The sequence below is a fragment of the Podarcis bocagei genome (genome assembly GCF_964188305.1).
Source record: "Podarcis bocagei genome assembly, chromosome: 11".
Lineage (NCBI taxonomy): Eukaryota > Metazoa > Chordata > Lepidosauria > Squamata > Lacertidae > Podarcis > Podarcis bocagei.
In genome coordinates, this window is record NC_138136.1 from 39,241,478 (window position 1) to 39,264,677 (window position 23,200).

General features: G+C 39.8%; 1 protein-coding gene across 13 annotated transcripts in view; it reads left to right on the plus strand.

The window, feature by feature from the left end:
* ADAMTS6 (ADAM metallopeptidase with thrombospondin type 1 motif 6) overlaps positions 1-23,200 on the plus strand; it is a 125,604-nt gene that overhangs the window by 95,818 nt on the left and 6,586 nt on the right. For all 13 annotated transcript variants that reach the window (XR_014012840.1, XM_081212696.1, XM_081212695.1 and 10 more), the window contains 9 exons: positions 5,030-5,132; positions 6,289-6,422; positions 7,306-7,429; positions 8,871-8,951; positions 12,141-12,304; positions 13,516-13,654; positions 20,232-20,361; positions 20,699-20,903; positions 22,036-22,212. Coding sequence is in view for 12 of the 13 variants with exons in the window: in XM_081212696.1 (XP_081068822.1) it covers positions 5,030-5,132; positions 6,289-6,422; positions 7,306-7,429; positions 8,871-8,951; positions 12,141-12,304; positions 13,516-13,654; positions 20,232-20,361; positions 20,699-20,903; positions 22,036-22,212 (1,257 nt within the window). In the remaining variant the exon portion in view is untranslated. The remainder of the gene's footprint in view (positions 1-5,029; positions 5,133-6,288; positions 6,423-7,305; positions 7,430-8,870; positions 8,952-12,140; positions 12,305-13,515; positions 13,655-20,231; positions 20,362-20,698; positions 20,904-22,035; positions 22,213-23,200) is intronic.

Sequence of the window (23,200 nt, forward strand, 5' to 3'; positions counted from 1 at the left end):
CAGGGATGTGTATACCTGTGAAGAGATCCAAGATTTAGAACCTCAAAGCCAAAGTGAGTGCATTTGGGTCAAAATTAAGGGAGAGAAGAATAACAGAGACCTCATTGTGGGAGTTTACTATAGATCCCCAAGCCAAACGGAGGACATAGATGATGCCTTCCTGGAACAGATGGCCAAGCATGCAAAAGGAAGGGAGATAGTAGTAATGGGGGACTTCAATTACCCAGATATTTGTTGGGCGTCAAACTCAGCCAAGAGCATAAGGTCAAACAGATTCCTCACTGGCCTTGCAGACAACTTCATTGTCCAGAAAGTGGGAGAAGCAACAAGAGGAACAGCCATTTTAGATCTGGTCCTAACCAATGTTGATGACCTGGTTAGTGGGGTAGAAGTGGAAGGATCATTAGGCGCGAGTGATCATGCTCTTCTGAAGTTTACTATACAGCGGAAAGGAGCAGCCAAGCATACTAGCACTCAATTTCTTGACTTTAAGAAAGCCGACTTCATAAAACTTAGGGAAGTGCTGGGTGAGATCCCATGGACAGTAATACTAAAAGGAAAGGGAGTTCATGATGGCTGGGAGTTTGTTAAGAGGGAGATAGTAAAAGCACAACGTCAGGCAATACCAATGAGACGGAAACATGGAAGGTGCCTAAAGAAGCCAGGGTGGCTATCTAAAGAACTTTTAACTGAATTAAGATTAAAAAAGGATGTGTACAAAAAATGGAAAAGGGGGGAAACCACCAAAGAGGAATTCAAACAAATAGCCAGCACGTGTAGACACAAAGTCAGAAAAGCTAAAGCACAGAATGAACTCAGGCTTGCTAGAGAGGTTAAAAGCAACAAAAAAGGCTTTTATGGGTATGTTCGTAGCAAAAGGAAGAACAAAGAAACAGTGGGGTCACTCAGAGGAGAAGATGGTGAAATGCAAACAGGGGACACAGAAAGGGCTGAACTCCTCAATGCCTTCTTTGCCTCAGTCTTCTCCGATAAAGAAAACAATGCCCGACCTGAAGAATTTGGAGCAAATGATTCAGCAAAGGAAACACAGCCCAGAATAACTAAGGAGACAGTACAAGAATATTTGGCTAGTTTAGATGTATTCAAGTCTCCAGGGCCAGATGAACTGCATCCAAGAGTATTAAAAGAACTGGCAGATGTGATCTCAGAACCACTGGCAGTCATCTTCGAGAAATCCTGGAGAACAGGCGAAGTCCCGGCAGACTGGAGGAGGGCAAATGTTGTCCCTATTTTCAAAAAGGGGAAAAGAGAGGACCCAAATAATTACCGCCCAGTCAGTCTGACATCAATAGCAGGGAAGATTCTGGAGCAGATCATTAAGCAAACAGTCTGTGAGCACCTAGAAAGGAATGCTGTGATCACCAATAGTCAGCATGGATTTCTGAAAAATAAGTCATGTCAGACTAACCTGATCTCATTTTTTGACAGAATTACAAGCCTGGTAGATGAAGGGAACTCAGTGGATATAGCCTACCTTGATTTCAGTAAGGCATTTGACAAGGTGCCCCATGATATTCTTGTAAAGAAGCTGGTAAAATGCGGTCTTGACTCTGCTACCACTCAGTGGATTTGTAACTGGCTGACTGACCGAACCCAAAGGGTGCTCATCAATGGTTCCTCTTCATCCTGGAGAAGAGTGACTAGTGGGGTGCCACAGGGTTCTGTCTTGGGCCCGGTCTTATTTAACATCTTTATCAACGACTTGGATGATGGACTCAAGGGCATCCTGATCAAATTTGCAGATGACACCAAACTGGGAGGGGTGGCTAACACCCCAGAGGACAGGATCACACTTCAAAACGACCTTGACAGATTAGAGAACTGGGCCAAAACAAACAAGATGAATTTTAACAGGGAGAAATGTAAAGTATTGCACTTGGGCAAAAAAAATGAGAGGCACAAATACAAGATGGGTGACACCTGGCTTGAGAACAGTACATGTGAAAAGGATCTAGGAGTCTTGGTTGACCACAAACTTGACATGAGCCAACAGTGTGACGCGGCAGCTAAAAAAGCCAATGCAATTCTGGGCTGCATCAATAGGAGTATAGCATCTAGATCAAGGGAAGTAATAGTGCCACTGTATTCTGCTCTGGTCAGACCACACCTGGAGTACTGTGTCCAGTTCTGGGCACCACAATTCAAGAAGGACACTGACAAACTGGAACATGTCCAGAGGAGGGCAACCAAAATGGTCAAAGGCCTGGAAACGATGCCTTATGAGGAACGGCTAAGGGAGCTGGGCATGTTTAGCCTGGAGAAGAGGAGGTTAAGGGGTGATATGATAGCCATGTTCAAATATATAAAAGGATGTCACATAGAGGAGGGAGAAAGGTTGTTTTCTGCTGCTCCAGAGAAGCGGACACGGAGCAATGGATCCAAACTACAAGAAAGAAGATTCCACCTAAACATTAGGAAGAACTTCCTGACAGTAAGAGCTGTTCGACAGTGGAATTTGCTGCCAAGGAGTGTGGTGGAGTCTCCTACTTTGGAGGTCTTTAAGCAGAGGCTTGACAACCATATGTCAGGAGTGCTCTGATGGTGTTTCCTGCTTGGCAGGGGGTTGGACTCGATGGCCCTTGTGGTCTCTTCCAACTCTATGATTCTATGATACCCAGAAAAGCTTTGCCGGACAGAACAATGAGAATGCAATGGAGGCAGCAAAGTATGCCTTCTTTGCTGCCTTCACTGTCACTAGGTAGGCTCAATGATGAGCCCCCACCAGTGTTTGATTGCATTTGACTCGCATTCAAACCACCTCCCAACCTCAACCTAAGCTCTGGAGTATACCAGGGAACCAAAAAGACTCCACGAAGCAGAAGAGGGCACTCCAGAGTGATTGTGTCAACTGCTTGAGCCATTTCGATGTTCCAGGGGTTGGCCAGAGCTTCAGCAAGAGCACCAGTCATATCAGCCAGAAAAGTCCTCCAAGCCATCTGGAAACCCATTGGATCCATCTACCTCTGAGTGCAGACCACCCTAATAGGTCCTCTGCAGAGGGGGAAAAGTGCTGGAAGCCTAAATCTCAACAGGAAGTGATATGACCATGACAAGGGATTGATGTCAATATCCCCCACTTTCAGATCTCCCAGCTGAGAAAACAAGGTCCAGAGTATGGCCTGCCACATGTGTTGGTGACATGTTGGGACATCCCCATGCCCGCCATGGCAGTCTTGAAGTCCTGAGCCACCTCAGAGCCAGTCACCTCCACATGGATGTTGAAGTCTCCCCAAACCAGCAGTCTTGGTCCTCAACACCGTCTCCAATGAGATCAGCTCAGACAGGGAGACTGCTGGGCAGCCGAACTGGTCACACACCCCTATATCTGCCTTTGATGACCATCAGCCAGTAAGCATCAATAGGTGTACTTACTTTAAAGAGCAAGACTCCACCATCACTGGCTATTCTTTGTACCTCTTTTAGCTGGAAGAGTTAGAAAAAGGGTGAAAGTACATGCCTCAAGTAGCAACTGCCACTTGAAATGAAGAAATCCATAATAAAAGCTTTCCCATTTTCTTGCCAGAGGGAGAGAGCTTGCACTGGCAATTGTGCCGTGAATTGCATCCTTTAAGGTCACATCTGACAATTTAACAAGGTAATCCACTACACATTCTATTGCAAAATACAGAGCAAGATTCTCCCTTTCTGTTGGCAAAGCACTTGCCAATAGAGTGAAAAATCGAACTACAGAATTCTATTGTTTATGTGAAAACATTTTTCTCATGGTTGGCTTGACTTTTGGCAGGAGTTTTGCTCCCTACCAAACCAGCGACTTTGATGCCCACATTGAGCAATACAAAATCCAAGTACAATGCTTACTGTTAACTGGGTGACCTGCAGAGCCGTGACCTAGAGAAAGGTGCTCTTTCTCCAAATGACTAGAAAGGCTTGCACATTTCAACAATAAGCAAATCTCCCAATCAGAAGTGAAAAAAGAATGCCTTTCTTGTAGTTCCACCCTCCCCAATTTAACCACATACATTTAGCACCATCCCTCATTTTGGCCATGACCAAACCACAGAGAAAATGCCATGTCTTGCAGTTGAAACCACAGTGAAAGAAAAAGACATTTGCCTGAGGCAGTGTTTCTCAGACAGTGGGCCTTGAGTCATTTTCAGTGCTTCACCTTACCCTTACTTGCCCAAGTAAAGTTGATCAGGATACATAAATGTTGGTGGATGTGAAGAAGATTGTCCTGTAATTAATGCAAAAGCAAGTAGTAATACAAGAGCTAAACATTATTAATGTTTCATATTCTCCACATGTATAAAACATTTTAGTCACATTTTACAAACTGACTGGAGAAGCATGATGCAGCAACCTACATTGGCTGCTATTATCTGATTCTATTAAACTTATATAGCAGAATCTTTGATTTAGCAAAGCCTTGTTCTCATCTTAGCATTCTTCATGTGGCACAACTATTGACAATAATAAGTCTTTGAGATTAAGTCCTAGTATACTCCTATGAGTTTGAGCTCCAGCAAAGCAGCCTAGGGCATTAGATAGGAAGGTTTTAATTCTGGACACAACCAATTGAAATCAAAATAGTTCAGTATACAACTGAGGTGGCAATTGTATTCACATTTATCTGACTAGACATGCATAGGACTGCGAACCTATCCTGTGAACTGACCTGAGATCTTGTGATGAAGGGTGGTATATAAGTAATAATAACTGCATTTTAATTAGGATTGTGGCCTGCAGTTTTAAAATTGTGATACTAATGAAGAATTTGTGCCTAGTCTTTACATAAACAAAGTGAATAATGACATGCATTTGTATTAAAAGGTTTATTTTACGTTCTTAAAATAACTTTGTAACTGACATTCCAGTTTTAAAATCAAAGAAGCAGAATTAAAAAAGCAAGCAATTATGATATATTGTTTGGCAACTTTATTTGAAACAACTTTTATTGTGAAATTCAGTGGTCTTATGCAGAGCCGTTAATGTGTGCCTTTTAATATTTAAGTTTAGCAAATACTAACTTACTTCATTTTTTAATTAGCCATGTCCTTTTGGGGCCCGCGATTTTCGAGAAAAACAGTGTGCAGACTTTGACAATATGCCTTTCCGAGGAAAATATTACAACTGGAAACCATATACAGGAGGTAATACATTGTTTGTAATCATACTGCTTGAGGAAGACATGGTGCGGAGGCCTTTACCTGTCCAAATGGACCTTGCGGGGATGGCATAAGCAGTACTGCTGATATTCATATCCAAGCCCTCAATACTTAGCATTCTACAGCATCTTAGGCTATATAACAGGTAATGACGTATCATTATCTTAAGCAGGTCAATAGCCCATCCTTTGAACTTCCCTACAGGTTATTCCTTCTTCAAGTGTATGGAGGCTCAAACTAGAACTGGATTGTGGCTGAGCAGGTTTGTCAGAAAGGAGGCTCTTGCTGAGAAGGCTATTCTGGAGGACTATCTGGATTGTTCAACGCAAAAATGCTCACTGCTGCTGGAACTGCATATACTTAGTCCAGTGATGGCCAGACTTGGCTCTCCAAGTTGCTTTGGGACTAAAAGTCCCATCATCCCTGACCACTGGTCCTGTTAGCCAGGGATGATGGGAGTTGTAGTCCCAAAACAGCTAGAGGGCCAAGTTTGGCCATCACTGGCCTAGTCCAAGGCTACCCAGTTCCTTTTTAACATCAGAGCAGCTAAGCCAATGGCATCAATATAAGTGGGTCAGGCAGAGAGGCTAGAAGCTGAAGAGGAAATTGTAAGTGTGAAGAAGACATGGAGAGTACAGAACCAGGCTGACCCACTCATTAGGCGAAATGAGACAATTGCCTTAGTTGGCCGGGGCAGAGGTGGCAAATTAGCACAATTCCGAACCTTGCTTGCTTGCCTTGCCTGCTTGCCCACCACTGCTCATCCCCCTGCATTCTTCCTGGGGTGCCTTGGTTGTAGCACAGGTGATCAGTAGCTGCTCAACCTTTCATCAACCACTTTGAGGTTGTTTAACTGCTTTGAGTTCCTTCTTATAATCAAGTGGTATATAAATTTTATGAAATGATCTATCATTTACTGTGACCACAGGCATTGGCTGCACAGTATTGGTAGTGTCAGTAGCGACCACAAAGTTGTCTGCAGGGGTAGCAGCTGGTGTCAAAAATGGCCGCAGCAGTTGCAGTGGCAAGAAACGGTGAGGCATGGTTCTCTGCACTTACCACCTTGTGCACATATTGTGAACTTATGAATTGTAAATATAATATAATATAATATAATGCAATAGTATTTTTATTTGCCTAGGTGGTGTTAAGCCATGTGCATTAAACTGCTTAGCAGAAGGTTACAACTTTTATACGGAACGTGCCCCTGCAGTGATCGACGGAACGCAGTGCAATGCAGATTCGCTAGATATTTGTATCAATGGAGAATGCAAGGTACCATGCTTCTTATTAATTTACACCAAATCAACTAGAAAACATTTCCCTATCAGAACCTCATCTAATGTAAAAGCTACCAATAATAAACTATTTGGGGTACTCATCCTTTTCCATGGGGTTCAGAGAAGTTTCCAGACTAGCAGCACTTCTGCCAGTTTCAGTGATCCGCTTTGAATGGTGGCTCTAAATTAAAGGAGCTGCTGAGAGTAGAACATTCTGAACTTCTCTGAATTGTTGCATACATTCTTTCAAGTGCATGAAGAAAATACTATAACTGCTACTTGTTGGTTTGTTTTTTGATTACCAACAATATTAGCAATCTGATCCTAAGGTGCATCAGCATCCAAGTGCTTAGGATGGGGGAATAGCAGTACAGCAGTGCAGTGTCACAAAACAGTGGAATGGTGTACAGTGGTACCTCGGTTTACGAACTTAATTCATTCCGGAAGTCCGTTCTTAAACCAAGGCAAGCTTTACCTATTGAAGCCTCCCACCACCTGGGCCCTTCCACTGTTCGGCTTCCATTTGTCTTCTGAAGTTCACTAACCAGAACACCCACTTCCAGTTTTGTGGAGTTCGTACACATTAACAGGGCTGGTAACCGAGGTACCACTGTAATTAATAATGTGCAAATCAAAATATGCGGTACAAATGTTCAGGTGTTCATGTAAAGAAATAATAGCTTCTTATTATTTGCAGTTTCTCATTGTCATCACCATAAAACAGAAAAGCAAGAGCGATTTCACAACAATTTTGTTTGAGAATAATTTAAGAATGCCATTAATTTGGCCATAAATTTCTAAAACTACTGTCCCCAGTGTTTTTAACTGAGGATGCAATTATCTTATTGCATAATTATTCTGATTGTACCTATTTTCAGCATGTTGGGTGTGACAATATTTTGGGATCAGATGCTAAAGAAGACAGATGTCGAGTATGTGGAGGAGATGGGAGTACATGTGAAGCTATCGAAGGTTTTTTCAATGACACATTGCCCAGAGGAGGTAAGTGTGAAGGCATTTGCCAAAATTTTCTTAACTATAAAAGGACTACAGTTTAGGAAGTAATTAAATATAGCAGTCACTCTTGCTGATGCCATTCCACCCCCACTACAATCTAGCCAGCTGTTGGATTGGGCATGACTTACTTGAGTCCCTGTCCATTTGTCACAAAACTATTCTGGTGCTGGTTAATATAAAATTGTTGCCTACTTTTGACCCAGCCCTGTTACTTCTCCTCCCTTCCATTATTTCCTGCTACTTGCATGTTGTAAGCTGCCTTAGAAATGTCTAGTTATCATGTAAGAAAAACAAATACAGATATTATTATTTCTTCATAATTCTGGGATTGAAGTGTGACTCATTTAGGACATGAATTTATGAAAAGGAGAATCCAAGAAGAATCCAGAAATAATGTAGGAGTTTCAACTTTTCTGTTTTATTCAGACTTACACCAGAGTCATTTGTCTGTGTCCTTGTCATAAGAATGGTCCAGACCATTTCCCCATTGCTGCTGAAGCTAATCAGTTAAAGTTGCAGCACCACCTTGTAGTTGAAGGCAGGAAACTTAAAATAAGTAGGCTGCTCCCAGAATCCAATTCACTTTCCTGCCTTTGTTGAAGTGGTTAAGCTCATATCTGGAAGTGGAGTGAGGGCTCTGAAGTTGAGGAGGAGCTCTCCCAGCATTTAATCTATAATATATATAGAAGAATGTCAATAGCTCTTGGGCTTAACTACCCATCCTGCAGAGCTCACCTGTGCAGCAGTGTTAGCTGAACCAAAGTCTTCTGTGAAGTCACTCCCAGTGTCTGCTGCTTTTAAAATTATAACTAAGGCAGAGTGGGATGCTCCCCTACAATATAACAAGTCTATGTCTCTGGCTAACTGACACCACTGCTAGAGTTAATATTGTACGTTGTTTGGGGTTGAAAGTTGCTTTGGGCAAGATAAAGTGACTAACAAATGTAATAAACATAATAATAATAATAATATTATAATTATCTGCTGCTGTTAATACTGGATAGAAAGCTTTCAGGCATATGGCCCACAATAAACGGAAGAGCTTCCTTTCCTCTTGTTGAGATAGTAGGTGTTTTCAATCAGTTATTTTGAGGCTTTCAATCCCAATATAGACTTGGAGATTCCATACCCAGTCAAGGTGTCTGATTTAAATGATTTTTCTTCAATGGCCTATTTGAGCTTGACAAGGATGCAAACTGGATTCTGGGAGCTACCCAGTTCCTTCAAGTTTGCTTACCCTATACCACAAAGTGGCATTTAAACGTGCATTGATAAGCTTTTACCAGCAATATAGAACTACCATTCAGATAGAAACCAATGATCCTTTTTAATCCTTTCAATATTATATTGTAATTCCTAGAAAATTTACAAGCATGGGTGCAGCTATAAACGATAACATAAAATAAGTTTCACCTTTGTCCTGTAGGCTACATGGAAGTGGTTCAGATTCCAAAAGGTTCTGTTCACATTGAAATCAAAGAAGTGGCTGTGTCAAAGAACTACATTGGTAAGAGGATGCTCTTATATTGCTTGTAAAAACTCAATTAGGTTTGGATTCAAATAACAAAATTATGGCATGCACCAGATTACATACAATTGCATAGGTCTACAAATAACATTAAGACTGCCTATTTACCTAACCCCATTTAATTTATGAGAATATGTATCTGTCATTGCATTTAACATGTCTGTTTTTAATTTCTTTTAAGTAACAGCCACAGTGACCTGATCAGGGCTGTGGTGTGAGGAGAGGGGTGTTAATTCTTCCCCTTCTATGAACCACATAAAAATTTCCAGCCCACCCTAAAGCTGTTGGTAGCCTTGAAAGGAAAACTTATGTTGGTACAAGTGGAAGCTGTCTTCTGAAGCTAGCAGCAGCTTCAGGGTGTCTAATTTAACCAGGTTGAAAGAGTTAACTTTTCCATCTCAAATACCACAGTCCTGTTGCTTATTTCTACCCCCAGCTGCTCTTTAACAAAAAAAGTGCCATGTTGAGTATAATCATGCCTTTAATGCCACATCTAGGTTGCCTTGAGAGGCATATGTTGGGTTGAATGTACATTTATTGCACTGATTTATGCAAAAATGGCTGCTTACCCAGTTGGCAGGTGAGTGGCGGTTATGACCTGGTGCGGCATAACCCCCATCCTCCTGGAGCCACGCCATGTTTTTGCAGCTGTTGGCTCTTCCCCCTGGCCAGCACGGTGTCTCCTGGGTCCCCACCAGACCCAGTTTGAATTCAGCCAATCTGCGACAGCCCAGGGGGCAGGCCCTGGGAGTGGACTACAAGGTGGTAGTCTTCACTCTGGTCCACTCCCTGCTCATTTAAGCAGGTCGGTGCTGCTCACCACAGCGCATTTGGCCCAGAGCATCACCCACTCAGCCCACCCTCTAATCTCTCTTTACATTTGCAGCCTCACTTGTCTTCTACAGGTCTGCAGGCTTTGCTATGGTTTTTAATGGTTGCTGTTTTCAGAGCTGGGAATGAATTTTTCCTGTGTACCAGGTTTTGCCTTCCCCATAGCAATAGTCACAACTTTGGTGGTTTAGGCCTTGGGTGGAATCCTTTAGACCAGCATCTGATGAAGGGGTGAAGTGGTGACTCACCTGCTTCTTGCAGTGGCTTAACAGGGTACCCTGTTAGTGGGGTCTTGAGGGAAGACTCTGTCCAAAGTCAGAACCGTGTGGCTGAAGGGCCATAGAGCTTCCCTCAGCAACTTGGGAGAAACCATCTGTGTAAACCTGTGTTTTGGGATGGTCCCATCTCCCCCCTAACTGACCCTGTCATGCCTCAGACTCCCAGCAGGGGGCTGAGAGTGATATGTGCCCAATGCCTATGCCAAGGCTTACCTACACCTGAAATCAATAAAGTTGTGTCCTTTTAACCCCAAATTGTTGTCGTGTTCCGTTATTTTACCCCTTGGGTGGCTTAGTTCCCATGGGAGGGGGTACTGCTGGTGCAAATCTCAGCTGTTCAGGGCCTGCTTGCTTTGCTCTAAGACACAGAAGTAGGACCAGGCAGTTGCTAAGAGCAGAGTTGTGGGGATTATGGAAATTGGGGCTCTGAGGAAAGTGGGTGGGGCCTCAAGTAAGTTGATCCCTAATATATGGGAAGCAGGGAGTGTTTCAGGCTAATGGTAAAAGAAGACCAGCTTGTGTTAGTTCATTCTGACGTCTGATTAATATTTTGTTTGTTTGTTTGTCTATTTATAAGCTGCCCTTTTCATAAAATATATAAAGGCAGCTTACAATATAAAAAATAATGTGAGCTGTTGTCTTGGATAACCACTTTCACCTAAGTCAGATCCCCATTCCTCAGTGGTAATTTTTAAAACCAGTAATAGTGAAGATTGAATGAATGCCATGGTTACTTCCTGTGCCATCACCACTGGCTCCCAGAAAGTGAGGCAGCAGCATAAGAAGTAAATTGAATCTGTCTGATCCTCATGGTTTCTGATTAAAGCCATTATTATTACAAAAATGAGACCTGACCACACAGAAAATGTCAGTTATGCAATGCAGATTCACATAGATTAATTCTCAGTCCTTTCCTTTTTTGGGGTCTTTACCCCGTGCCATTCTTCTACTACAAACCACATGAGTTTAAGGTATCTCTGAAGCATTTTGTCATTTTTTATTTTGAATTAAGAGCTAGTCGTATTTAGAATTGGAGTAGTTTCCATTGGTTTCTTAACTCCAGAAATCTCTGAAGCAGACTGACATAAGATACAGCCCCACTGCAACTTATTAAGCTGTTTCCAGTATTGGGCACCAAACAATATAGGTAGATTTAATGTGACATTATATACTGATTACTACTTTTGTAAGTGTGGGAATAATTAAATGACACTGTGGGAATAATTAAAATAGTTTAGTATCAGCGCAAAAGTGGTAGTGGCAAATGCTAGTGTGCAAGGTGGAATCAAAAAATCAACAAAAGGGGGAGAAGTAGAAAAATGCATTGCTAAGTTGTCTTGCCCATGCCCTCCCTCTTTCTCCACGAAATAGTATACTTTAGGTTTTGTCTGCAAAACCTGGAACAGTTGTACATTGGCTTTGTGCCTGAATGTAGCCACCACAAGTGATTCTTGCCAACTTGTGGTCCCAAGCCACAGGATCCATGTTACAGCCACAGTTACAAAAATGTTTGTTAAATATTACCCTGTAACACCCTAGAGAACAAAGATACCGATTGGATATTTTAATGCCTATAGTTACCTAGTTATAGAATGAAAACTAAAACAAACAAAATATTAGAAAAATTGTTCTAATTAGAGAGCTAGAGTTATACTGTGACTGCCACAAAAGAATAATTAGAAACAAACAAAATTTCTTTGGAAAGTAACATTGTCATCATTTTAAAAATAGATCATACTGTGGAAGACATGCTACAAAGTAAGCATAACATTGATTTATGCAAATTTCTGAAGCTGAACTAGAATTTCTGAAGCTGAACTAGGATATTAAAAGCTGTTCAACAACCCTTTGCAAGTTTAAGAGAACTGTAGAATACTCATGAGCCATAGAATCTTTTCTTGCTGGCGGTGGGGGGTGGGGGTCAGATCTTTATCTCTTCACCACTGAAAAGCCAAATCTAACAGGTGCCCGCCTTTCAATCACCTGAATTCACTATGACATCATTTGATGCTACACTTTGAATCCCTGATTGTTTAATCACTTTGTGCATTTTTTTAAGCTTTAAAATCTGAGGACGATGACTATTATATTAATGGTGCCTGGACTATCGACTGGCCTAGAAAATTCGATGTTGCTGGGACAGCTTTCCATTATAAAAGGCCAGCAGATGAACCAGAATCTTTGGAAGCCTTAGGCCCTATCTCAGAAAATCTCATAGTCATGGTAAAGTAGTTCAATTACCTTTTTAAAATATGTGAGTTCATGTCTAGCAGTTGGAATTGAAAAGTGAAGCTGTACCCATGGAAAAGGATTAGATTGTTTTGAGCTTTGTCCTCCACTAGACATCTCCATTAGCCACATAAAGACATGAATTCCTGGTCATTCATGACCATTCTTCAGCCAGAATCCAAATTATTTTCATGTGCCCTCAGTTAGTGATGTTTCTCAGACAATTGGTCTGTGCCCTCCTGCAGCATAGCAAACTAATTCAAAATGAGGAGATTTTATTAAGCATTTTGTAATCTTGCATGAGAGTGTGCAAAGTTAATAAATAAATCACTGCACATGCTCAAACGCTTCAGATTCTTGTAATTGCATTTTTAAATGCTTATTGCTTTTTACGTTAAGGCCAGTTTCCCTCTGGGATTAATTCCTTCTGTAGTTCCATCTGTTGTTCCATTATAGTTATATGTAGAAGTGAGAGAATGTGTTAGGTAGGCAATTTAAACATTAGGTATAGAACAGTCTTATCAGCAGGAATTTAAAAGCAAATGTATTTTTCATGGATACTTGCAACAGCATCTCTGCTGCCTTTAAAAACCACGTTGTAGATTTTCTGCATTGGCCCAGTCTGCTTTGTATGAGGCATTGCCTCACTCTCAAGAAATCAAGAGCTTTGATGGGTTTAATTCAGATTATTTTTCAATTATGAAAACTTGTAGATATTCCAAACAAGGCAGTCATATTTACTTCACCAACTTTTATGGCCTCTAACATAGGGAGCATGGCAAGCTTATTCCAAACCTTTAAGCTTAGCACAATTTAGACTGCAATCTGATGTGTGCTCTTTTGGGAGCATGTTCTATTGAACCCACTGGGACTTACTTCCAAGTAAGCCTGTTAAGGCTTGCATTGTTAGCATGCCACTTCTTTTTTGCTACAAAGCTGACAGGAACATTTTATTATATTCTTGCTTTTCTAATTCCCCTTGAAGGATCCTGCTGCATTTGACCGGGGGCACACACTTTCAGCTTTCAACTATTTCAGTTTGGAAAGATAGATATAAGTATTATTCTAAATTCTAGGAATGTTGCAAGGATTTTCAGAACTGTTCTCTGGAAGTAAATATCTAGTACAAATGCAGCCATTGTTTAAATATCAGTGCACTCTTTTCCAAGTGTTTTAATGGTATAACCAGTTATTTTCAACTGCAGATTTTACTACAGGAGCAAAACCTGGGGATAAGGTATAAATTCAATGTTCCCATCTCTCGTACTGGCAGTGGCGACAATGAAGTTGGCTTTACGTGGAATCACCTACCTTGGTCAGAATGTTCTGCTACTTGTGCTGGAGGTAAGAACTCTCCCATCAAAGCTGAAAGCTAGATAGAAAACTTATTTTTGTTGAGTCTGAATATAATTAAGAATTTTTCTTCCAAATGTTGTTGAAACTTAATGGTGTAATGAGTAGATTTTTGTTTGCATTAGGTTTTCTACAATTTTTATATAATTCCAGACATCAAATACATATGTTTACTTTTGGCGGAGTATTTATCTTTTCAACTGTCCCAGAAGTAGACTGTTACTTTTATGGAGAATGCTGTAAAATTTGAAGTAATACAATAAACAGGAATTGGAGTATGCATATGTAGTTCTTGATAATTGAGGCAGACTCAGGGCCTGTCTGTCACTATGCTTCCATCAAAGCTTAGCACCATTGCTGATATATTATCTGATAGAGAGAAGTGTTTTGTAATCAGCATCTTTCTGTGATTTCCATAAAAAATGTCATACTGGCTGCATAAACATCCGTACTTATTGGTTTTAATCTGGGTTGTGTCATTTAGGGATATCAAAATAGACTAATTGTTTATTAAAATATCATTTTTAACATTATAAATAGCTTTTTAAGGACTAAATATATTCAGAGGTTGTATTTTGCTCCCTTTACTGATACAGATATCTTTACATATATAATTTTGTTAATGGTGCCACTTAGGATGTTCTGTCTGAAATTTTCTTTTATATGTATGCCAAAAAAATGTAAGATAGGCACCAGTTATCTAAATACCATAGGTATCAGGCAGAGCTCAATCCCTTGCCTGGAGTAGCAGAATCAAGTGGAGTAGCCAAACCTACTACCATATTCAAAGGCCTGCTGGCTCATACCAGCCAGCCAGAAGACGCAACTTGCTTCCATTTGCATACAGTTCCCTGCTAAAATCTATTTACCTTTTCACTATCCAAAATACTTCCCCCCTCTAAATTAAAAGAACAGAATATTCCAATCAATTGGCCAGAAAACCCAATTGTTCCATTTGAGCCAGGGCACATCACAGCACGGCAGAATATATTGCAATGCATGGCTTAGTCTTTAAAATGTTAAGCCATAATCTCTGTTCACATGCTGAGTGCATCACACCAGACTAATCAATCCGCCTCTGTTATGCCTGAGATTAAGAAGAATATCTTCCAGGTTTGGGAAAGGAAGTGGAGCCATAAGCAGTCCTGGTTCCTTTCATATCTGCTATAGTGACTGTGCTCTGGATAGGTCTCATAACAACATGTGGAATGTGGAGCATTCCAAGTAAGGCTGAGTTTCCAGTAGCTCAATGAGTCATCTGGTTTTTCTACTTAGACACATAGGAGGGACCTCTTTGCCATAGCTATACTTTTGGATTAGGGTTGGCCAAATGCTGCAGGTAGGTGATTGGCCAGAGAACAGGAGACTGACAGAAATGCTTCCATAAATTCAAGGAAGTATAAAATGTGTGTGGGACCAGAAAGTGTGTGTGGTTTGGAAATTTTGAAGAGGAGATTTAAGAAAAAATGCTTGACATTTTTACTGGGAGGGTTGTGCCCCAGTAGCCCAGTGGGTGTGCCTCTAGTTCTACCACGAGTGAGAACACCACAGGCTATCATGTTCTATCCACCATATGTCCTGTGGCAGCCAGGGGCATGCACACTACCCTAACCATATCCAGCAGCAAGGACCAGTGATTTGGACAGCAGCCATATTCACATTTATCTGGAAGTAAATATCACTGAACTCATTAGAGCTTACCTCGGGAAGATATGTATGGGATCGCACTGTAAGTGTCCTTTTCATTGTGTTTAGTATCGAGTTTGCAAAGGCTTAACTGACAAAGATCAGGATCCAGAGGTCTATATTTGTTGTATTCAAGTGTACCTATCTCCAGTGTTGTTTTTTTACCTCCTTTGCTTAAAATAGAACACCTCCATGTCATATCACAAAACTGCTTTTAAATCTCCACCGAGGGTCACAGTTCAAGAAGCATAAGTTCAAAGCTCCTTTGAGCATGTAGAAATACATAGGTGTTTCTTGAGACCTTGTCTATTGGTCCATAGTAGGATTTCCATTTTGAGAAAGAAGAAAATAAATATACTATTGAATTATGCAGAAATTAAAGATGGCGCATCTGCTTACTGGGCCAAGAGAACTATGGCATCAGATGACACTGAACATTTATTTGGGCAATGTACTATGGTACATAAAATGTCTGAACAGTAGAAGTAATGCTTCTGAATAACCTTTGCAGAAGGATTTAACATTCTTACCCTTTGAACACAGCCAAAAATGTCATTCACACATACAGCTAGCAGTGCTGAAAGTCGCTTCTAAATTGTGTAATCTAAATTGTGTAATCCCCAACAAGATATAGATGAAAATTAAGTCAAATGGGCAGAACCACACTATTTTAATCTATACTGCATCAGCATTTGACTCTCATTCTGTGAGGTGTGCATGTGAATAGGGCCCAAGACAGAAGAAAATACTGTATGTGTTTGTAATTTAACTTTATTAAGTTTTTTTAAAAAAAACCAATCTGGAATTATAGTCACACCTTCACGCTCTTAGGGAAGAAGAAAAACCTGACTTGTGCTTTTCCCCCTTGTACAATACCTTTAACAGATAAGGTTTAACACTGTTGTGGTTGTTTAGGACCTAGAATATGAAATAAGTGCCAAATATTGGGCATTTATCTCAAAATTTTATATAGGGTTGTAAAGTTCTTTTTCATTTGTGTTCCATATGAAATCTCTGCTGATGAACTGATAATAGTATACCTTTTCTGCATCCTGTAAAAACCTGAGCAAGCTTTACTTCTTCAGGACTATTTTGTACTTGGATGAGTTAGCTAAGAAATTGATTTTACTTGTATGCTGTGTGAAATTATGAATAAATAATTTAAACTTTTAAAATAACCAGTTGGAAATTAGTTGAAATTTTATTTTCAGAGATGGAAGAGCTACATCCTTGTGTATCTGTAATTTTATCCCCCCTTTTAAGCTAAGCCCAAAGGCTGCTCTTCCTATTTAGCTCTTGTTTTGTTTACTTGGAAGATCCTAGATAATTCCCTCCTCAGCAGTTTCTAGGCTGAGCATCATTAGTACATACAGGTACACTTAAGACATGCAGGATTATTTCAAAATTGAAATATTGGTGTGCTATGCTCATGTGTCCACAGATAGGGGTCAATGGCTTTTACCTAAAAATACAGTCCCTAACTTTATTTTGTTGTTTATATTAATAATTTAATGTTTAATGGAAACTTGACAATAGCATTTCAGTGAGGTAGTAGTGGTTTTGAAATATATTTAGGCCTCTACCATTATTGTACCATAAAGTAAATCCAATAATACACGGCTTTACAAAATAGCTTATTTTTAACTGGATCAACATGTGCTTTGGCTAGCCAGTTAACATCTGGGTTGTCTGTCTTGCTTGGCTTCAGGATTCTTCCCACTGTGAGCCAACACTCCCACTAGCTTTATTAAAAATATCCCATTTTGGACCAAGTAACAGAGCTCCTAACACAACAGATCTTGGTTTTAAATTTTAAACATCTTCCCTTCTGCACAGCTTTTCAAAAATAAATTTTAGCTAGGCAATTTGCTAGCTGGGGATTTATATAGTGAAAGAGCTCCCTTAGACAGGATGAAGGATTAGTATTGACAATATAATATACTTTGTACATTTTACAGATTTGTACATTTGCAAACAAACTGACTCTGGGGCTAAGCTTTGAAGATTTTAATTGCCACCCCACCAACCACCTTTTCTCTTATTGCTTTTTCTCCCATTTGAGCTTTTATTTTTGCAGTATTGGAGTCTTGCAAGATGAAAGAAAGATTTAAGGAGATAGACTGCATGGTTAAGGATTGTGGGAAGGAAACCTCTTTTAATTGCATCCTCACTTTAGACATGGACAGAGTCACATTTGAAGACACTGATCTGCTACCGAGTAGCTTGGGCTTAAAAAGTCATTACTTTTTCCTTAATTATTTCCAGAGATAATACTATTCCTTCCTCTGATCTATTGCTGCTGATCTACTAGTTTGTATTCATTCAATTATTTTTGTATTTTTATTATGCTGTATTTTGATTTTTGTAAGCTGCCCTGGAAGCTTATCCTGATGATAAACAATATAAATTGTTTATCTGTTCACAATTCAATTTCTACATTTTGGTTTTTTTACTGATTCTAAAATTTAATCCTTTGTTACCTCAAGTTTACATAGTTCTTATACCAGTTGTGAACCATATACATATATTTCCACCATCTTTTGCATTGACAACTGGTATAATTAATTTATCAGCTTCTTGGTTTTTTTAATCTTCTTTCATACTCTTTTTTTTTTTACACCTTTGCCACAGCTCTGCAGCTGGTTTCCCGCTTTTTATGTATGTAAATATATTTTAGTGTTACGTTTTAATATCTTTCGGAAGTTTCTCCCCAAATCCTTCTTGTCTTGCCTTATTGTAACTACAAGGTTTTCAGAGTTTGTGCTCTGCAGCTTAGGAAAGATGTTTCTGTTGCTTAATAGAAAACAAAGGAAGGTGGTGTGCTATAGGAAGGGAGGTGAAAGTCAGTCAGTAGACAAAATGGAGGAGGTTTGTCCATTAAGGATGAGTAGGTGTGAGATGCTACAGGAATCCAGGTATAATACCCTGCTGAAAATATTAATAGTATGGTATGGCACCAGGACACCATCATGGCATTCCTAGCTACCAAAGCTGCAGGAATTTAGCAGAGAAATGTAAGAAGTTGGGTCAAGTCCCTATGAGCTACAAGACCAGGCAGGATTGGTGAAGAAATCTACAATTTAGTCCAATGGCTTTAATTTATCACTGACTTAACATCATTTCTTTAGTCATATCTGAATAGTTTGTTGACACATCCATATCCAGGCACTTTCAGTTAGAAACCACCAACTGAGATGGTAAGACTTGTGATTATTTGTGAATAACATCTCACTTGCCACAGAAATAATCTGCTAGATTTTCAACCACAAAAAATTCATAACTAATGGATAACCAAGACACTCAAGTATGATGGAGCACAGTTTCCTAGCAATAGCAGATTAACAAAGAAAACATTGGTTTAGTGCTTGCCTTGGATTTAAGAAATGTGGGTGTGTAAGAATAATCAGGTAGGAAACAGAAGACTTTGTCCAAGTTATTATAGGCTGGGTGTCTGTACGCTGGTGATTCAGCACCTTGTGGAACAGCAGGACTTCAAATGAGTCATTTTTCTCATGGTTGTTGATCAAATCCTCATGTCTTTAATGGTCAGTTTTAATAAAGAAAAGCACAGAGTATGTGGGTGGAGAGAATAGGATTGTCTGGTCTAATTAGTTTGAGTGCAGTGTCTTGTGATCATTTATTCTCTTAATAGACATGCTGAAGAATTGCATCTTGTTATTATGAACATTTTTACTGGTTCATCCTTGTATTATTTATCTACTGATGTTTACTAGAATGAGAGAATCAATAAGAAGCTTCAACATGATGCAGTTGAAATATGTTACGACTCTTTATAGTGTGGGTCTTTTGAGCATGTTGTAACATCCTTGTGGAGTTCTGTGGTAGGCCTGGATATTAGGAAGTTTAACAGGTTGAAAGGAAATGGAGGATTTCCCCTCATTTGCTACTTCCCCTCCCCCTCACATGCTCATTTAAGTGCTTCAATCCTGGTCTCTTTAAGCTATAGTTCCCTGTTACATCCAAAATGGGAAACCAGAATCTTAAACTGTGATTAGGCTGTGGTTTAAGCACTTGGTTGGTAAACCTGTATTAAACCAAAGCTCCCAATTTTGAATATAAAAGAGGCCAGTGCTCAAGGAGCATATGGACCAGTGCTTGTTCTTTCTTTCCAAATATGTGATTGCTACATCTGAAAAGACCAATTGTATACACTGGAAAAAACAATAATGCTGATCAAGAGTTTCACCAGCACTCTGAATCACTAAGAATCTGTGAGATGAGATTTTCCATTCAGTTCAATTCACTATACTAGCCCCTATACTAGCTGTTTCATTATAATAAAGAAAAGACTCATGGGTTGTTATTTACAAATAGAAAGTACTGAATTCTACCCTGTTGTTATATTTAATTTTTTCTGACCTGAAATGCAGTCATGTACAGTAGTATCTATTTGTATTGCAAATGAATAAAATATGCAGTTGAGAATTACAATAAGAACAGTAAGAACAATTGTATACTAAAAATATTTATTGCATTAGAAAATAGTACACACAAACACGGTTGCTTAAAACAGCTACAAATTAAACATTTTTATGGTACAGGAGCTTCAAATCAATTGTTCTTTCTGATATTTGGAGAGCACAGGTGAACTGCTATGGCAGGACTCTACAACTTGTGATGTGACTTGCCATGTTGAATGCAGCCCACCCAGCTCCTGTCAGGTGATTAGCAATCTTCTTACTTTTGCAGCTCCAAGTAGGCAACAAAATGAGGAGGTGTATTGGGCCCCGGATGAACGACTTTATTTATTTGGTTGTTGGGTGTCATTTGGCATGGTAGATCACAAATTAAGTTGGCCTGAAATAAAGAATGTAAAAATGGAGGCACTGCTTAATGAGAAACACTAATTATTCTTCCCAAGGTGTGCAGAAGCAAGAAATAGTGTGCAAAAGGCTGGATGATGGTTCCATAGTACAGAACAATTACTGTGATCCTGATAGTAAACCACCAGAAAATCAAAGAGCCTGCAACACTGAGCCTTGCCCACCCGAGTAAGTACTTAGTACATAAGGTATTCTATTCTTTGTCCATGTGTTTATTTAAATTTCCATATAGAAAAAATAGTGACAAACTATGCTTCCAGAAATTAGAGAGTCAGTGCAGAGCTAACTAAAGAATGGCATCCAATTGATAATCTGTCATATTTTGTGTTTACACCTACATTTCTTCTTATAGTATCCTTCCTGAGAATTATATCAGTAGACTTTCAATGGGGCATAAGGGAGCATTAGATGAATAAAATTCTCATACATTCAAGTGTACTTGTCAACTATATGAATATTTGTTTTATTTATGGAAAAAGTAATACCCCCGATATTGTTCTTGAAGATGGTTTATAGGAGATTGGTCAGAATGCAGTAAGACCTGTGATGGTGGAATGCGATCGCGAACCGTTTTATGTATCAGGAAGATTGGACCCTCTGAAGAGGAGACCTTGGATAGTAGTCATTGTTTAACACATCAACCAATTGAAAAAGAATCCTGTAACAACCAGTCTTGCCCCCCACAGTGGGTTCCTTTGGATTGGTCAGAAGTGAGTAAACTCACAAATGCATTAAATAATAAATTTCCTACACATCAAAATCTTTTTTTTCAGTGTCAAAGCTGGTTAAAAAAGGTAAAGTTAAAGGACCCCTGGACAGTTAAGTCTAGTTAAAGGTGACTATGGGGTGCGGTGCTCATCTTGCTTCAGGCTGAGGGAGCCAGCGTTTGTCCACAGACAGCTTTCTGGGTCAGGTGACCAGCATGACTAAACCACTTCTGGCACATCAGGACCCTGTGACTAGTGCAAGAGCACACAGAAACACCATTTACCTTCCCGCCGCAGCGGTACCTATTTATCTACTTGCACTGGTATGCTTTCAAACTGCTAGGCTAGCAGAAGCTGGGACAGAACAACAGGAGCTCACCCTGTCGCAGGGATTCAAACTGCCACCCTTCCAATCAGCAAGCCCAAGAGGCTCAGTGGTTTAGATCACAGTGCCAGACAGAAAATAATCTATTCGATGTGATAAGAAAGGGAAGTAACCACTTTTTGCAAAGCCTTTACAATAATGTCACTCAGTGGTTTCAAATACATACATAAGTTATAACTACTTATATTAGAACTGCTAGTACAATACTAGATCCTGACTTATAGATGTAATGTATACTTTATTCAGAAGGACAATAGATTTATTGTGCAGTCAGAAAATAGGAGAGATGATACAAGGCAACTGACTACCTTATCTGCCAGGCAGTCACCTACAGAGCTGAAGGGAAGACAGAGAAGCAATCTTACAGTCTTCCAACCTTTTCCTGTTTTTATTTTGGAAGTGGTGTACAATTCCTCTGAGTGTACAGTTCCTCTGAGCTTGGAGTTGTTTCAGAGGACTAGAAAACATTAGATCATTTGGATCCAGCCTCCTCTGTCCCTGGTCCTCCCTCAACACCACCCCCACCTTTCCAGCCCTACCAGTGTCAGTTGGGCCAGGACTGCAGACATTACCATAGCAGCAAGAAACAGGGATTTAACATCAAGACCTCCATCTCCACAGTCAGAGTTCCAGTATATCCCTTGGCCCTTGGAACAGCCTCCTAGGGGCTACAAGACTGCAGCAATGTGTGTCTCTAATTTTTCACATTTTATTTTTTCTTTATATATAAACTGTGTATCTTGTTTCCAGTGTACTCCAAAATGTGGTCCTGGTTTCAAGCATCGTATTGTTCTCTGCAAAAGCAGTGACCTTTCAAAAACATTTCCAGTTGCACATTGCCAAGAAGAAAACAAGCCACCAGTTCGCATGCGTTGTAGCTTGGGCAGATGTCCTCCACCACGATGGGTTACTGGAGACTGGGGACAGGTAATACAGGCAGGCTTGTTGGGTAGCAAAAGAATAATTTCATTAAATATACTGAATATCATTTGACAGAGTATTGGATGAAAAGTAACTTGAGTGATCACATCATGCCACATAATAGTAAATTGATGTGTTGGACATAATGGTTTTAGTTCATTTCTTAGTGTTAAGGCATTTTACTGAAATAAGGACAGCTTATTGTTAGTTCCCAAGGTAAAGACTACATACTAGACTAGAGTAGCGTAGATTCCATAGGATAGAAAAATGTAGATAAGACATCTAAAATTAGTAGAAAAAACAACTGGGGGGAAACCTTTTCACTTAAGTTAGGTGGCAGTCCCAGCAAAAAGCTAAAGGCATTAAGCTACATATTGAACTCTCATATTTTGCATCTGTCCTAGTTGACAGCCATAGTGTAATAAATACACAAGTGTCACATGCAGTTGTCAGTTACCTAACACGGCTTGTAATGTAAGATTTGTAAATATCACAGGTAACCACTTCAGTCTGTGATGTGTCTGCTGACAATGGCACAATGTCCACCGCCAGTTTGTGTTTGTCAAAAGTGAAATTGGGTCTTACATTTTGAAGCATTTGCACACATTTGGCAGAAGTCAAAATTCATATATGAGGTAGAATGAAATAGACCCACTCTGAAAAAAATTCTGGAAAAATGTATTACATGAATATGACAAATGTTAGCCAATATGCTATGGAAATAAAACTAATAATTTAAAATGCAGAAATTTAAATGGCCGCTTCTTTACAGTCCAGAAATGCTGACATTATTACCCTTTCAGGGTCTTTTATTCTCTACCTATGTCCCCTTTTCCATATGGCGAATTGCATCTTTCTTATGACAGCATATCAGGGCTGCCAAATCAGTATACTTTGTGAAAGAAAAGAAATAAGTGATCCATGCACTTAAAAAAAGGCTTCTCAGAAAGAAGCATAGTAGTCAGAGCATCCTTATTAATTAGGGAAGGGAAAC